This window comes from Phoenix dactylifera, unplaced genomic scaffold (assembly GCF_009389715.1).
Source record: "Phoenix dactylifera cultivar Barhee BC4 unplaced genomic scaffold, palm_55x_up_171113_PBpolish2nd_filt_p 000891F, whole genome shotgun sequence".
Lineage (NCBI taxonomy): Eukaryota > Viridiplantae > Streptophyta > Magnoliopsida > Arecales > Arecaceae > Phoenix > Phoenix dactylifera.
Window position 1 is genome coordinate 1 of NW_024068253.1, and position 18,355 is coordinate 18,355.

General features: G+C 38.5%; 1 protein-coding gene across 1 annotated transcript; it reads left to right on the forward strand.

Annotated features, from left to right (window-relative positions):
* Window positions 1-4: 4 nt before the first annotated feature.
* LOC103698055 (protein PEP-RELATED DEVELOPMENT ARRESTED 1 homolog, chloroplastic-like) lies at window positions 5-10,599 on the forward strand (the record flags this gene model as incomplete). The annotated part of the gene is made up of 6 exons (XM_039120824.1): window positions 5-55; window positions 2,367-2,510; window positions 9,137-9,298; window positions 9,647-9,712; window positions 9,904-9,963; window positions 10,062-10,599. Coding segments are annotated over 6 exons (528 nt in total), but the record flags the coding sequence as incomplete, so codon positions are not given.
* Window positions 10,600-18,355: the final 7,756 nt, after the last annotated feature.

Below are 18,355 nucleotides of genomic sequence, written 5' to 3' on the forward strand. Positions count from 1 at the left end.
ACTTCCAGGGGCAAATCTTAATGATATTGCTAACCAGGCTGATGATTTATTAGAGGTAAGGCTTGACAACATAAGAAGAGGATGGGCATTGTTTGTTATTTATGAATTGGGTTTGGTAGGAAACATCAATTTTCCTCCCAGCTATCTTAGAATATTAATATGTGATAGTTGCACATCAACTATAAATTTTGCTTGCAACTTCTGACTCAACATCCTACGACCCAACTTCTGACCATGGATGTGTATTAGAATATTCTTAGAGTTTTCTTGCTGCAACAATCAAAATGATAAGCTTCCTGATAAGTAAGTTATATGAGTATAGTATGGATCTATACATCCTATGGACCATGGGGTGATTTGCTGCATAGATATATGTGCTAGTATTACATGGTTGCGCTAACGATTACAAAAATATGGAAGTCACAAAAAGATTGCTAAACACCTATAAAGCATGGACATGGATACAAAATATGTATATGACGTGATGTGGATACACATATGACAAATCTTGAAATATAAGATAGACTCAATCAAGACATCATAATCACACTTGAGCAAATCATGTTTGACCTGACCCACTTGGTCAATTTTAGGTGAGCTTAGGAAGGAGTTCCTGGCCGGTTGGCTTAGGCTAGGACTAGAAATTGAGGCTTGATTAAACCCTTGTTAGGCTTCAAGGGAGGTATCCTCACCTTAAAGGTAATGACATATTGTCTGAATACTTAATACCACACACCACGGTCCGTTGTGCCGGTACTGGGCACCGTACCGGTTGCCCAGCGGCACAAGTTGGTACGAGATGCTAGTAGTGGTCGGTACAATGTTCTTTACGGGATGTCTCTCATATTTGAGCATCTTATGCTCATAAATTTGCAATTAATGTTTGAAACCCAATGAATAGAGGGTTCGTCGATAGGAGGGGCTGTAGAAACCAACATTTGATGTCTTGAGGGCCGTGGATTATGATATACACATGCACAAAGGTATTTCTTCATGGGATCTTTTTCTTGACCTTTACATAGAGAGGACCAAATTGAGGCCAGATGTTGACCACGTGAGGATGACTTTGGTCAACTGGACCCGGCACAACTGAACTGATTTTGAACCCTAACCTGGCAGGACCTGTATTAGAATTTAGCCTCCTCCTAGAGGGGTTGGGAATGGAAAAAGGGGATCTGGTTGGCTGGGAGGAAAAAGAACTAACTGTCCCAATGACTGGTGCTGACAATGTGAACCCAACTGACCATTGACCAGTGCATCTTGTTGAGCTGACAAGCCAACTCAATATTTATAATATTAGACACTCGGATGCTTGGTAGGATTTATGAGTATCAGATATAAATTTTAGAGGTTGCAGAAAAAGAACATTGAACCAAGCTTGTCACACTGATGAAGGATCCCAGCGCTGACAAGCCAACTTTCTAGTATACACCCTACCTAAGGAATATCCATCAATAATATTATATGCATCCAAGATGGCATTAGTTGGACATAACCAAGGAATGCCGTACCGGTCCGGTCCCTGACCGGTACCGGACACAGATGAAAATCGGTATTTCCGGTTTTCTTCTGTGAACCGGCCGGTACGGAGACCGTACCGGCCGGTACCGGCCGGTACCGCTTGGTACCGGCCTCGTACCGGTGCGAACCGGCCGGTTCGCACCGGTACGGTGTTTTTTTTTGGGGGGGGGAACCACAGCGCCTCGCCGTGGTTTTTTTTTTTTTTGATGGGAAAGAAAGTGGTCCGGACCGGTACGGTACCGGTCCGGCCGGCCACCGGTACGCCGATCCGGCCGGCCACCGGTACGCCGATCCGGACCGGTACGGCGGACCTTGGACATAACATTATATGCATCTGGGATAGGTAGGGATCCAGCCAAAACGCAGCATTCATTCTTGGATGGTTTTCTGAATGAAAAAGCATCCTGCGATCAATTGAATTGTAAGGATCTTGTCAAGTATTAGCTTTTTGAAACTACATTAATGTCACGCCATAACCATAAACATCAAGCATCATCCTAACAGTTGTGAAAGGCAATGTTTCCCTCAAGTGTTTAATCAACTTGATTTCGTGTTTATGATGCTTGAAGATTTTCCTTAAAACTTCTAGTGCTTGAATTTTAAATTCTATGGGTGTTCTGAGTATGGTCAACTCTGAAATTAATTATTATCTGGTAACTGGTAGATTTGTTTGTATTTATTCTCTTTTCCTTTTGTTATCAAAGCAGTATCCAAAGAAAGGAAGCTCTGTTTTTGAGAAAAATTGAGTTAAACTGCACAATAATAATTTCCATTTTTCTAATGGTCTAACGGTTTTTCTGTGGGAAGATTTTCTGCAAGTTTTCTGATTGCTTCTGTCTTTGTAGACAATGGAATCTAGGCCTGCTGTTCCTGATCGGAAACTGCTTGCAAGACTTGTTTTGATCAGAGAGGAAGCTCGGAATATGATGGGTGGTGGAATATTGGATGAAAGAAACAACCGTGGTCTTAGTACACTGCCAGAAGCAGAGGTCCGCTTCTATTCCCTCTTATCTTCTCCTACTAAACTAACAAAATTTATGAGTTGGTCTTTTGCTTACAAACAAGCAATCTTCCAATTGAAGAAATAAACTGGCTTAAATGGTCTCAAATACTAAGTTTTAGCATGAAATCACATCTTATAACATATCTTTAATAATTTCACAGATTACATGTCAAAGCTGCTCATGCAGCTATATTACTTACCAATATTTTATTCTTGCTACCCTCTTCCTGTTGTTGTGCAAAGAAAATTTAAATGTCAATGAAGATATTCTCATCCTTTCATATATATGAAGAATGTTCCGGAGACTTCGCTATAATTGCTGTGTTTTGAAACAAATAAAATCACTCAGCCTTTTCCTTTTGTAACTAAAATGAAGAATTAGGGCTAAACCTCGGGATTATATGCAAGTGGATCTTTTCTTAATATTTATTTTCCTTTTTTTTTTCTGAGTAAAATTACAATGTTATATATTCATTCCTTGATCAGCTCTTCTTGGTTTCATTTGTAGCATCTTCTATCTAGTTTTTTGATAATCTCAGTTGCATCTTCTCTATAAAAAATTAGTCCTAGGTCACTGACTTTCTGTTGGAATTTCTATCTTTCCACATCCTTCACTTTTAAAATGTCTGGGTCCCACCATAATGCCTCCATTCTCTCCGAGTTCTTCTTCCTCCAAGTTGTTCACACAGACTTCACAGTAACAAACACAAGGAAATCTTGCAACTCATACATGCGGTCTCTCGCATGCTCAAAAATGAAAGATACAATTAATATACTCTGGGGTGCAAGAACAAGGCACCAACCCAGATAGCCAGCCACAATTGAAGGTGCTGGACATGACTAGAGATGTTTCAACACACATCAAGCGCAAACCATGATATTACATTGAAAGTTATTAACTATCCTGGGAACTTCTCTGCTGAAAACTGAAACGATTGTTCTAAACCCCTTTTGGCAAGAGAGACTTAGTCATTGTTTTTTATAATATCTTTATAATATATATGCCCAAAAATCTTCCATCAGAAAGAAGTCTTCACTCCATTTTGCAGGGAATAGGAAATTCTTGCCCCCTGTATTGAGGCCCTCCATAATCCTACCATTTGCATGCTTTCACTAACCAAACAATATCCCTCCATATCCTGATTTGTAACCTATTTATGATAAATCTACAAACAAGTGAAAACGAATTTGTAGTAGTTAAGAACATTGTTGAGGGCCATTTAGTTAGAGTTTTTCTTCCATCTAGAGACATTACCTTTTGTTCTAATGAACTCTACATCCAAGGTATTAATGTTTAGTTGAAACTGGTCCAAAACTAATGAAAATTTTACTTTTGGCTGTTTTCGATCAGTTTCAGCTGAAACCGAGCAAAATTGTCATTTCTTTTCTTTTTCCCCCTCTCTAAAGATCCTGCTAATCTGTCTATAAGTAGAGTCAGAAAGAATCTGTCCACTCCCCACTCCCACAAAAAAAAAAAGAAAAAATAATAATTCTTTGCATATATTAAAATCTTACAGCCATCTGTTTTGATCTAATCAATGAGTCTGCTGTCTCATGTCTACTAAGGAGATAATATATGTTGCTGTCCTAAGTTTCAGTTATCGGTCTCTAAGACAACTAGAAATTTAATATATTTGAATAAATTATTGACATAACTTTTACTATGAAGTGCTTGGAATACCCTATTGAAGCATGGTCAGAGTTTTACATTGTAATGGAGTTTGTTAGTGAATGAAATTGTTTATTTAAGACAGACGCAAAGGAGAGATCAAATCACTTTCGTTTTTGTGACTCATCAATCATGTTCTAAGTAGCATGGTTCTATCAATGCTAGTGCTCAAGAATGAACAAAATTCTTAATTACTATTCGAGAAGCCTCTAGTTTTTCATTGTCTCCTCCAAATATTCAAAATAAAAGTTTTGTGCAGTTCTCTTGTTTTATTTATAATTCTACGAAAATTTTATGCGTATGTCTTAAGTATGAAACCATTGTACATGTTGCCCAGCTATGCAGCCCAACAGAGAGAATGAATTGGACTTTTCAAAACTTTAGCAGCAAACTAATAAGCAAATATGCTGAAGATAAATGCAAGTAAAGCAATCAATGCAAACACAAAAAATTTATAGTGGTTCGGTGTCAACCCTACACCTATGTCCACTCTCCTAGATTTCTTGTAAATTTCACTATAATCTATAATCCAGGTTACAACATAGTTGTTTTTCAGGCTCATAACCAAACCCACTTGATTTTTTTAGACAATCAATCAAAACTTTCAACCGATTGTTTTACATAGGCTCACAATCAACCCAATTGATTTTTCGAGAAAATCATCCAAAATCTATACCGATTGTTTTACTTGGGCTCACAATTAACTCAATTGATTTTTTCAGAAAATCAACCAAAATCTTAACAATCCAATTTAAGGTTTGGATAGACCTTTTTCCCAAGTTTCAATCCCTGAAACTTGTTACAACAAAGAATAGAAAGAATTAAGTGCCGATATAATTAATACAACTCTAAGACAATAAATACAAAACAATAAATGGAGCTAGACTCTGTTGGTTTGCTTTGATTTCTCTTGAAGGCACTTCACTAACACTTTGATGTTGAAGATATGATCTTTCAGCTCGCAATCAAAGCTCTTAAATGATACTCTTTGAAGCTCTCTCTTTCTGGTTTCTTTTTCTTGCTCTAGTGGATTTGTCTTTGTAATGCTTGAGCTCTCTTTTTTTTTTGGTATTCTAATGCATTTATATTCTTTGGAGATGGTTGGAACACTTTTCTAGCCGTTAGACCAGTAGTAGAGCCGTTGTGAGATGAAAATCGCTGTTCTGATTAACAGAAAAACTAGCTGTTACTGTTGTCAGGCGCAAAGGGGTCGACTCGAGATTTTGACAAGTTGTCTCGAACTTATTGTAGCTTTTGCTGCGCTATCTGTTTTCTGTGGTCATTGTGGAGTTGGCTTTCTTAGTTTAGGGGTCGACTCGTCAGATGACTGGGGTCGACTCTTTAACAAACTAAGTTTTACTGCTTTTTGTCTTCTTACTGTGGCCGTTTAGGACTTGAGTTGTTTATTTTTGGGGTCGACTCTTGTTTGTCTGGAGTCGGCTCATGATTTTCATGGGTCGACTTGCCAATGCGATGAATTTTTCAACTCTATCTTTTCTCTATGGCCATTCAGGGGTCGACTCTTGTTTATTTAGAGTTGGCTCGTGATTTTCTTTGTCGACTCATCAATGTGATAAATTTTTTAGCTGTGTCTGTCTTTTGAGATTGTTTTGGGGTCGACTCATGATTTGCTGGAGTTGGCTCGTGAAGGCATTTTAGTCAATGATAGTGTGCTGGAGTCAACTCATTAAGTTTGGGGTTTTTTCTTGAGGTAGCTCAGAATAAAATTCTCAGCCTTGTATGTGAGCTTCTAAAGAATGTTTTCATGGCCTTTTTGAAGTTCAGCTTTTTGATGTGGAGCTTTAGATAGATGATCTTCTTTTAAGAGTAGCTGAAGACTTTCTTTTTGCTTTCTGAAATTAATCAATTTAAACTCAAAGCAATGGGTTAGTCAACTTATGACTCAACTGTTTTGCGTCATCAAAATCAACCCTTTAGGGTCAACAATCTTCCTCTCTTTGCTGATGACAAAACCCTTGAGTTCTAAAAAATGATGTAAACAATAATAGCATCTTTTAGAACAGTGCATATATTTGTAAAATTTAGATAGAAGAAATAAGCATGCATAACATCTGAATTTATGTTTGCAAAATTTAGAAAGTGAAAATTGTGTTTATATTTGCTTGATACCATTCACTTTTAATGCTTAATTGAAATTACTTTAAACACCAAGTTGTCTATAAAAGTAATTCTCCTCCTTTTTGATGTAATAACAGACTATTTAAGAAGGATTTCAGATTACTATTTGCAAAAATTTTAAATTAATCATTCTCTTTTGACTTTGCTTTGAACTTTTCTCCCTTTTTGCATTTCTTAAACTTTTCTTTTGAACTTTTATCTTGAACCTTTACCATTTTTCTTTGTCATTTTTCTTTATCTTGAACTTTTACCATTTTTCTTTCTCCCCCATTTTGTCATTATTAATAAGGAGGGCACTTAAGCTAAGAAATCTTTCACATTAAGTATGATAAACGTTGAGAAATACTTAAACATCCAAACTGAATTATTCATCCATTAAACAGAATAGCAAACTTAAAGCATATAGAAACATAGTGCAACGCATGTCACAGAAAACAGATAAGGAAGCACAAATCATAAAAACATAAACTGAGATATTCATTAAAGAAAATTGCTAAACATATGTCGCTTGAATTCAAACCGTAGATTTTCATTAAGATAAAGAGTTTAAGTACAAGATAGGGTAGGGGCAAGTTACAGAGATAGAACAAGAAAGCACATGATAAGAAGATTTACATATTGATCAAAGAAAATTGTGATGTCTAGTCTTCGTCTGAAGAAGAAGAGACTTCCAATTGAGTTGGCATGCTTGAGGATGCACCAGCTCGGCGACTCCTAGTTCTACTAGAAGGTCCAGCACGGTGAAGAATTGAGAAGGTCTAGTTGAAGAGGAAGGTCGACTGGGTTGCGTAGGGGTCTAGCATAGGTGCTCTAGGGATAGAGGAAGTGTTCTCAAGCTGCCCAATTAATCTTCCTATGGCCTAAAGAAGAGACATTACCCCGGAGGAAACAACAATAGAGGTGCCTTGAATTTCTTCTCCCAATTGTTGGATTTCATACTCAATTCTTCCTCTGAGTCTTTTAGCTTCCAAGGCAAGTTCAAAAATCTGCACAGTGTCTTCATTTGAACTTTGACCCATTCTGCTATGATCAATCTTTCTCTCCAATGAAGCAATCCTTTCACTCAGGTTGATGACAAAGTTCTAAATTGATGATAGGTTTGTACTCTGCTCTATCAACTACTAAACCAAATCAGTTATAGCTGCGGCTTAAGGATTCCTTGAGCTATCTTCCAATTCAGAAATCCTAGCTGCCAGAAGGGTTGCAGTTACTTGTTCAGAGATAATTTTAAGATCATCTTTATTCAGCCAAATATAGACATATTGATATCTGCTTGCTGATGGAATGTTAGAGTTTTGTTCTTCTGCAATAGGATGCTTTTGAGCTTCTCTTCTTACTAAGGAGGGTTGTGCAGTGATTTCTTCTCTATTTTCTTCTTCCTCAATTCTAGCTTCTCTTTTAGTTCTCACGCAACGACCATCTTTCTTGTTGTATCCCATACGATGTAGAAAATGTTCGTTGCAGGTATCAGAAAAGATTAGCTCACTGGTTTCTTTGCCCACCAAATTTATATTGAAGTTCTTGAAAATTTCTATGAGCATTAAATTGTAGGGCAGTGGAGCCTTTCTTCTTGAAACAACTTCATGCATGTTTTGAATTATTAGAGTTGGAAGGTTAATGGGGATTTCCTTGATGTAGAACATGATGCACAACTCCTGTTTTGACACAATTTCAAACCTCCCAGACTTCGGATAAAATATCATGCTGATTATGTGATGTAGCAGCCTCATTTCCGCACTAAGTTGGCTTCCTTCGATCTTTAGCATTTTTATTCCCTGTTTTTTTTTCTAGAATGCACTACAAGGCACTTCGCCTATCCTCAACATTGTCTACTGGATTACCCTAGTTGGGCATCTGAAAAACTCGTCTGAGAATATAGTCATTTAATTCTATAGCCACATTTCTTACAACAAAGGAGATGTTGCCCAATCCAAACATGAGATTTTGGTAGAACTCTTGAACAAGGTCTGGGTAGATGGGTCCCTTTGAGTCTGCAGAGGTACTCCCATCCTTGGCTTCTGATAAGTTCTCCTATAGTGAAACCCTCGTTTTCCAAAAATTGAAAGTCTATGTTCCTTCTACAAGCAATCTTTCGAGAAGAGAGGGGTACCGTGCTCGGAATCCTGGCTGACACGGGAAGAACAGGAGGGCGATCCTCTAATAAATCTTTCTTAAGAAGAGTTCATGAAATAAGGAGAAGCAATCTGGGGTTTGGTAGGGTTTCTGCTTCTAATACCAACAAACCTTTCTTTTCATGTCAGAAGGAATTGTCCAGAACTGCTGACACCCCGATCCTGACACTGGAGATGATCAGCAACATCCAAGTCTCAGATCTTTCTTCATTTCAGACCTACTTGGTTGTATGATATCAAACCTCTTCAAGTCAGAGAACATGGATTTCATGGTCGTTAAAGAAAATAGGGATTTATGGAATGACCCTGCAATTATTTCCCCTATTCTTTCTCTTTAGTTTGGTAAGAGAGAGGAAGGTTGTAGAGACATCAATGATTCTTGTAAGATTTTATCTTCTATTTAACAAAATATGGTATTTGCTTTTATCAGTCTACTCAATTGGAATTAGTGATATCTGTCAATAACATGTTTGTGACCTAAGATTTTAACTTCTTCCAAATTATTTTATTACCAGAATATCTAAATGTTTTCTGATAGGTGTCTGAACCCAATAGATATTTATCTCGAAAGGTTCTTTCTTCATGTTCTATTTTCTTTTCCTGTTCATGTCGTTTTATATTATGAAGCTATGTAATGAATATTTTGCATAATTCCATCTAATGGAAGTTCAGGTGAACTTCTTAAGCAAGCTAGTTGCTTTGAGACCTGGAAAAACTGTCGAAAATATGATACGTGATGTGATGCATGGGAAAGATGAAGATGCAGACAACTTGGACATTGGAGATGAAGATCCTAACAATAGACAAAAGACACTAAGTGGAATAGCTGGAAGGGTGAGTTCTTATTTGCTTAATGATTCCTGGTGCTTTTGGTTTTTAAGAATAGTTATATGACACACCAATAGATTCCCCTAAAAGCCAGAATTCAGGTTCGTCGGTGAAAAGCTGAGGGAATAATTGGAATTTAGGCCTGAACTTAACCCCTAGCAGCCCATTAATTGGATATTCTCCTTCAGTTTTCAAATCTTCTTTTTTTTTTATTCTCGGGGAAAGGGGGGGGTGGTGTGGGGGTGGAGGGGTGGTGGGGTTTCTATTAGGTCAGCATAGCAATTTGAGAAAGTTCATATTGATATGATAGCTAACAAAATATTCTTGCATATTAACAATCATTGGTTTACTCAGGGTAGTGTTACAGGCCGTAAGCCACTTCCTGTTCGTCCTGGAATGTTCCTTGAGACTGTTTCCAAGGTATTTATTCATCATCATATTCATGATCTTAAACTAAATTGTGTCTTGTGGCATCTGGTAGATTTAAAGTGACAAATTAATTGAACGTTTTTCAGTTAAACTTTACATGTGAGCATACTTTAAATATTGATACCCAGAACATGAGTGTAGAAACTGGCAGTCTTATTTCTTTTCTTTTGTGGGAATGTTAGGTCTTGGGTGGAATTTATGCAGGGAATGTATCTGGCATTACAGCTCAACATTTAGAATGGGTAATTGCTCTTCCTTATTTACTGTTACAATATGGTACACATGTGAAGGGTTTTTGTCTTTTGGAATATAATTGAGGGAATTTACCTCTCCTTCTCAGGTTCATCAGAAGACCCTTGAAATTCTTCAAGAGATGGCCTTTTAATTTTGTGAGCAGATTCTGATCACGTCTTTGCTCTTTGATTCAGCCAAAGTTGGAAGCAGGTGCACAGAGTATTATCCTTCACAGTGTGCAACTTCAGATATCACCAAAACTAGCATTGTTAGGTCATGAGCTTTCCGATGATCAAAAAGGTGTGACCACCAAGAGAAAGGAAGTGTGGCATTGCCCAGCTGAGGCATGGTCAAATTTGTATGGCAGCAACCTCTGGCTAATGCATTGACATTAGAGTCAGAATGAGTCTGCAGTGCCTTTGAGTTGTATGAAAGGTCACTTACTGCTTGATGAAGCATCTTCTTGTGAAGTTTTCTTTGCAGTCTGCGGGTCAATAAATTGCCGTCTAGAATCCCTAAATCACTACGCCTAGACACTACTACAAATTTTAACAGTCCTCTAGTTTCTTGCTCTTCAACTTGCAATTTTTTTTTACCTATGACCTGAATTGGCTTCATCTGGATGTTAAATTTCTGTTGTGTTTCGTTTATGCTACAACATTTCAACAGTATAAATGCTTCCCGTTCGAATTCAGCAAACCACTGGTGATTTGATTGAAGGCTGCTGAACACCGCCAAATGAAGACTGGAAGAGGGATGTTCAGTGTTTGTATTGGAGGGCATCTAGCAGGAGCTTCTTGTGACTGGATTGAGGTTTAACGAGCTAAAGGTTAGCTGACTTTAGAAGCATTAGTTTTTCCATATAACTCATTGATGAATACCTGGTAAGGGTCATTAGGTTTGTAGTTTGGCCGATTGGTGTAAATGAGCCGAGTAGCCCGTGAGCTACTCAAGCTTGACTCGGGTGGTTATCGACTAGTAAAATGCTAGGTTCAAAAGTCTGCAAGCCTAGTTGAATATAGTATAATACTATATTTTTTTATAATATATTATTAATTTAATATTTTAAATATGATATTATGTTATTTTTTTTTAATTGCTTGATTGATATTGGAGCTGAGTTGATCTTGAGTATTATTTTTTTTGTTGATTGAGTTAATTTCAAGTTCAGATATTAAAGTTTGATCAATCTTGAATGAGTTTTGTGTCTGAGTTCTTTGAATTGAGTCAAGCTTAAGTTTCTAGCTATTTGACTTGGCTTGGAATTGGGTTGAGCAAGGCATAGGCTGCCTAGTTTTTTTTTTGAATCATGGTTGTAGGCAATGTTTTTCTTTGCACTGAACAAATACCAGCTGGTTTCTACAGTACAAGAGGGAACCTGTACTCGGTAAATCGTCCATATCGAGTGCCCTTATAAATTATCACATCGTACCATCAATTGGTGTGGGGGTGCACTGACTGGTAACCGTGGCCTGAGAATCTGAACAAAAATCTTCCGGGGCGCGCTAGAGAACATTATCACCCGTCCTACGGAGTCTTTTAGTCCCATGACTTAAAAAAATAAATAAAAAAGAAAAGAAAATTGCGCGCATGTTTTCCTACGTTCTCTCTTCTATCTTGTAGTGCTTTTATCCTCATTTCTGAGTTTTTTCTCCTACAAATTTTCTTCTTCTTAAAGGCATCCAAAACACTGTAATCACTACACAATACATGGCTAGATGATATACACCTAGCAAAATATTCATCCAGTGTTCTAATACACACGTCTAGATAAATTTTATAATATCATGTTCACATATACACTACATGATCAGGCAATACACACTTAGGATAATAGTCATCCAGTGTTCTAATATACACTTTTAGATAAATCGATACACAGATTTTAGAACATAGTGTTACCAGTACATACTATATGATCATGCGATACACATCTAGAAAATAGTCATTCGGCATTCAAGTACGCACCTCTATGTAAATCTAACACTTTTTAGAACATGGTGTTGGCTAGTACACAATACATGGCTAGAGGATACACATTCATCGACTTCCTAATGCCAATTGTAACTTGTAAGCTTCTATGAAACATATCTAGCAACGTTCCAATATACACTTTTACAAAAATTGATACATAATTTTCAAAAAAAAGTATTTACTAGTATATAGTCCATGTTTAGATGATCTATGACTAATAAAATAGTTATCCAACATCTCAATGCATACCTTCAAGTAAATCGATACATCATTTTCAGAACATCATGTTTGCTAGTACACACTACAAGGATAGGTGATACACACCTAGTAAAATAGTCATCCAGCATTCTAACATACACTTCTAGATAAATCCATATACTCTTTTCAAAACATGGTGTTCACCAGTACATAGTAAATAGCTAGGTGATGTGCACTCGTTGAACTTTTTGATATATGCTGCAAACTTCTTTGATCCTGAAAAAGAGGGAGAGATTTGGAGAAGGGAGAAGGAAGACATCATGGATTAGAGAGATGGCTTGATAAGAAAAAGGATGGATAGAGAAAGGCTTGATGAGGAAGAAGAAAAAATGTAGACGGGTGGCCTCTCTTTACATGTACGATTTCTTTTCCTTTTTTTAATTTTTTTTCCAAGTCACAGGATTGATAGACTCCATTAATAGGAGTCTCATCTTGATTTGATTTTTGGGTTTCCTCTTTAAGATGGGTGCTAGAGGAAACATAACAGACTAGGAAGTCCGTTCCACATATATTTTCTGATGCGCACACAAGCTTGTTCGTTATTTCTATCCTCTTCGTTCGAGAGGAAGCGCGGGTTTTGTCATCAGAGATTCGAATGCCAGGGTGGTGGCTGCAGCAAGCTGTCGGCTATTTGACATCTCGGTTTTCGGTGTGGAGCTGAGAGCTGTCTGGGCGGGCTTTCGACATGCTCGGCGAGAGTTACGAGCCAGCTTAGTTATCCTGGAGGGTGACTCGGCTACGGTCATTAGTTGGATCCAGAGGGATCCAAGAGATGCTGGCCGCGACCACCTATTACTCTGAGATATCTAGGCAATGATGAGAGATGAAGGAGCTTTTCGGGCCAAGTATGTATTTCGAGAAGCTAATGGGGCAGCGGACTGGGTGGCCGCTTATGCGGCCAGCCATACTGATAGTACCTTGTGGGCTGAGGATGGGGAGCTATCAAAGTGGACTCATGGAGATGAATTTGGTTCATATGGAGCATTCAAATATTGGGCTTGGGGTCTTTGGATGCAAACTGGTGACGGGCTGACCTAACCAAATCTAATTCTATCCCGTGGAGCGGATAGCTCGTATCTTGTGGGCGGATGAAGTCAGATATCATCTTTACCACTTGAGATGATGTTATGTTGAGGTGACGAAGACTCTTATCTTGTCGGTAGTGTTTCCAAGAACACGGTAGAACGAGAGAAACTTGAGAGGTCTTCCATGGTTACTCTAGGAAGCTATAAAGCCCTTCGCTTTGATAAGAGGTACGTTTTCCTAAGTGATTGCATACCTAAATGTGAAATTTAGCGGCTCAACCTGGACATTTGCGCAAGCTATGACCCATGTAATCTTTAATCTCCATATCACGATTGAGATTGATATCAGAGCTTTGGATTGATGACCCATGCAATCTTTAATCTCCATATCACCATTGAGATTGATATCAGAGCTTTGGGTTGATTCCTTGCTTAATTAGATCGGTCTAGAATTGCTTGTTGTAGCTCCCTACATCTGTAATCATAGCCTTTTCTTTACTTGATATTTTGTTGTATTTTGCATGTTATCTTATATGAGGAGTGATACTACTTTCCACCTCCCACCACTGATGCGTGAAGGAATGGGCTGTACGGTCATTTGGTGTGGGTTGCACCGCTTGGGTAACGGTGCGGGTACCAAGATGCATGGTTTATAAAATCTTTATTACCCATGCCTAACCCATTTCGAGGCTCCAAAGAATTTTAAAGAAAGAGATAGGGTGGATTGAGGGGGGATGGGTCTATATCTGGTTTTTGGTGGCATTTGGATGTGGCGGCGACGCGATGGCAACCGAGCTCAAGAGAAAAAACTGAAGAGATTTCTAGCGAAGAGCTCTGATTAGGGTTGGATCCTTGGTGAGATGGAAGAGAGGATGGGGAGGAGTTCTAAATAGAGATCAACCACGACCAGAATCTGACTTGGAGTCGGGTTCCATCCGACCATCTTGGGGAGGAAGAAGACTCCCATCGGAGTCAAATGGACTAAGCCCAGATAGTGGGTATCATACATAGTATATAGGGAATATTTATAGGCTTTAGTGTCCCTTACAATGATAGGGATGAGTGGACTCTCTTGAATCTTGACTAAAACTTGAAAAACATGTGCTAAACTTACTAAAAGAAGTACTCTCAACATACGCACACTTCTACAAGAATGTTGCATCCGAACCTAGTGTTGTCAGATGGGTTCAAATGTTAACAGTTTGTTATCAAAATGGATCTCATGATCACTAGGTTGCCATCAAGTCCTCTAGGCTCCTTGTTTGGCTTGGACTCAGCTTCTAAAACTTCGGACAATGAAATAGGCATTGTTATACGGATTGTCATTGGAGTGATTTTAGGTTGGACTCTAATAGGGCTGCTTATAGAACTTTCAAAAGGATTTCTAAAAGGTTCTGGGTTGTCAAAATCTTTTGATGGTGAAGTTCTTTTTGATGGCAATCCTTGTACTGTTGAATGCTTTCTAATGATGTTGACCCAAAAGGTTTAATTTTGATAATGCAAAATATTTGAGTAAAAAATTTACTAATTAGTTGCTTGAAGTATACTTGAGTGTTTGCAGAAAGCCAAGAAGAAATCTTTCAGTAACTCTCAACATGGAGAAATGAAGTCTTCTACCTAAACCTCTTCACAAAGAGATTCGACCCTAAAAATATCTTGAAGTGTCCCTTGAATGCTCACATGCAATAACATCGAATTTTAACTTAGGCTATCTCAAGAGTCAACCCCTGGATTACTACGAGTTGACCCCAACACACTGATGGAAACTTATATGCATTCCCGAGCCGACTTTAGAAGAACAAGAGTGGACCCTTGAATGGCCACAAACAATAGACAGAGAGCTATAAAATTCATCATATTGGCGAGTCGACTCATGAGGAATACGAGCCAACTCTAGTCATACAAGAGTCGACCCCAGAAGCAAACGAGTCTTTCCTTGAATGACCATAGACAAAAGATAGAGAGAAGTAAAATTCAGTTTGTTGGAGAGTCGACCCATGAAGATAATGAGTCAATCCTTATTAATGGATGAGTCTGTTAGATGTATGCCCTAGAAGCCAATTTTTGGCTGACACATTATTAATTCTGGGACATAATTTGTATTTGACTTTATTATTGAATAAATAAAAGGCATCTTTTTCATTCATATTGTTTATGTGTCTATGAATCGTCCAAGAATTAATAAGATGATGATGCATACTCTTAAGAGTTAAGAATTTGAGCCATGCATCATTGGTGATTAATTTCTGAATGCTCCTGATCGATGGATCATCACGAGGGCGGTGATCGATCCGATGAGATCAGTGCACACATTACTTTCTTTATGGATGGACGAGACTCGAGTCCACAGTGTGGCGACACTGAAGTAATAGTGCAGGTGCTTGTTAAGAACAAGGGTACTGAGCGTGACCAATACAAGAAGTCACTTGGATGTCTATCCACTCGTCAGTGACTTGCTTGATGTTGCAGTAGTGTGACTGGTCCTTTGACCTGCGGTGCTTCGGCCACTCACAGTGAGGTTATTGTAGTTTGACTGCACACATACATGGTCTTTAGCCATATGGGTCCATGCAGTGTAGATTGGCTGCAGTAGGTTCACTGTAGGAGTAGGGTATGCACCTATAAGGAATCTATCGATCTTGATAGATAAGGAGAGATCCTATGTGATTTATAAGACTGAGTTCGTAAGACCTCGGCCGGGGCAGATTGCACAGTGGAGAAAGAGTTCTCCGCTCTCGAACTTAAGTCGAATAAATCTTGACATATGATAGACGATGGGGTTTGACGAGTTATCCATGACCTCCGTCCTGTAGGGATCCATGATAGAAGGACTATATCACATAATAACTGCACCTAGAGGTTCACCATTCTATTCTGCTGGGTAGCCACTACATGCTGCTAGGTGTCACTGGTGGATGGTGGGACTCATAGGGATTGTCTCAATGATCGATAAACCCTAATGAGTTGAGTTGGAATCGTTCCAACCCATTGAAAGAAGTTTTCAATGATATTGTGATAGAGATCGCAATATATCTCACAATCAGAATAGAACCTATGGGGTCACACACACTAGAAGTATTGACCGATCCGATGGTTGAAAAGTGATTATGAATCACGAGTAATCAATTCGATTGATAAGAAGTTGAAGAAGGAATGGGAATTGATTAATTGGACTTAAAACATAAATCCTACTTAGAATAGGATTTCTAGAGTCCTAATTGGATTAGGACTGGAAATCCTATTTGGAGTAGGACTGGGATTCTTACTTGAAGTAGGATTCCTACAATCCTAATTAGATTAGAATTTTGAATTCATCTTTGGATTCCTGCTTAGAATAGGATTCCTAGAAATCCTAATTGGATTAGGACTTCGGATTCAATTAGAGTCCTAATTGGATTAGGACTAAGAATTAAAAATGTCCTAATTTGGATTAGGGTTTCTTAAGTCACAATTAATTATTAATCTAATGAATCAATAAGACTCCTAATTGGATTAGGATTGAAGAGTTCAATTGAGTCAAAATTGATTTAAGTTCTAATTAGATTAGGACTTACCTAGATTGGATCCAAATTGGTTCACCCTTGGGCTAAGCCTAATTGGATTAGGGCTTGACCATATTAGGGCATTCCAAACCCTACTTAATGTGGATTAGGGTTTACCAAGAGGGAGGGGCGCAAGCCCCTCCTCTTTTGCTTCCTTGGTGCGGCATGAAGAGAGGGGGCCGGCGCCCCCTCTTAGGAAACTAGTCTAGGGCTCCTAAATTGTGGGAGCCTTAGATGGGTTTAAAAGAGGAGCAAGGGCCGGTGCCCTAGAAGCATTGAATCCCTCTTCCTCCAAGCCGTGCCACCCCTCTCCCCTTCCTTGGTTCAGCTGCAAGCAAGAAGAGGAAGAAAAAGAAGCTTGGCGGCCTCCTCCCTCCTCCTTTGCTTCATCCAACGCAAGGGATTGAAAAGAGGTTCAAAGGTGCTTTGATTCTTCTTCAATCTTCATCCTTCTTCCTCTTCCTCCCAAGCACAATCAAGGGTTGATTGAAAGGGAGAAAATCAGCCAACAAAAGTTATCTCTGCAAGGGAGCTAGCACCTCGGGAAGATAGAGAGCTTGGATCGGTTCCTGCTTCGTGTGGATACCCGTAGAGGCCGGACACTTGAACGGCTTCAAGCGAACCCTCTTCCTAAAACCACGAACTCAGATTTGCGGTGATCATCTACCCGTACAAGGTGAAGATATGATCTTCTAATTAGATTAAAAGTTTTTAATCCTTATCTATCTATGAACGGTTTTTGAAACACGTTCATGCGATGAACGTTGATCCCGCTTATGCCGATTCCGCTGCCATCTGATTTTGTTTTTGAAATATCAGCGGCATGGGCGGGTTCTAACAGTGGTATCAGAGCCTAGGCATTGTAGATTAAGATAAGGATTAATTATTAATAGGCTTATTAGATCTGAAAATTGAATGATCATGCATGCTGAAAATTTTCTGCATGCAGATTTTTTCTAGGGTGCTGATTTTTGCATGCTGATTTTTATGTGATAAAAAGATGATTCTAATTGCATTGTTCATGGGATTACAAAGTTTAGAATCATGATTAGCATGATCAGCAACCTATGTCATAAGATAATCAATTAGTTTTCAGATCTGAAAAGTATAATTGTTGCATGCGGTGATGATCATAGGATTCAAACCCTTTTGGTATTAAATGTAAAGACCTGCGATGTGATCTGCAATGTCATGTAATTTTTCAGATGCTTGCATGCATCTTATTTAATGTTTTGAGAGGCCTGCGTGCCTCCTAAAAGGGAGATGTAATTTATTTTTATTTTTATTTTATATCTGGTTGTATTTCTGTGAAGTGATGTACGTCAACGATCAAGTCGAAGATGATGCATGAGATGAGTAGGGGTCTAAGCGGTTGATGGCGATTGGATCAAGAGTTGGTCAAGGATCGAGTCAAGGAGGCTTGGAACCAATTCAAGAGTTGAAGACAAGTTGATCGATTGATGTGCATGTGCTTGTAATATGACCTAATTAGAATTCATGATCATCACCTATTTAAAGTTTAGCTTTAATTATTGCTGTGATTATAACTGCCTGCAATGTGCCGTTTGCATGTGATGTGAATGAGAGTCAGGTAGATAGGT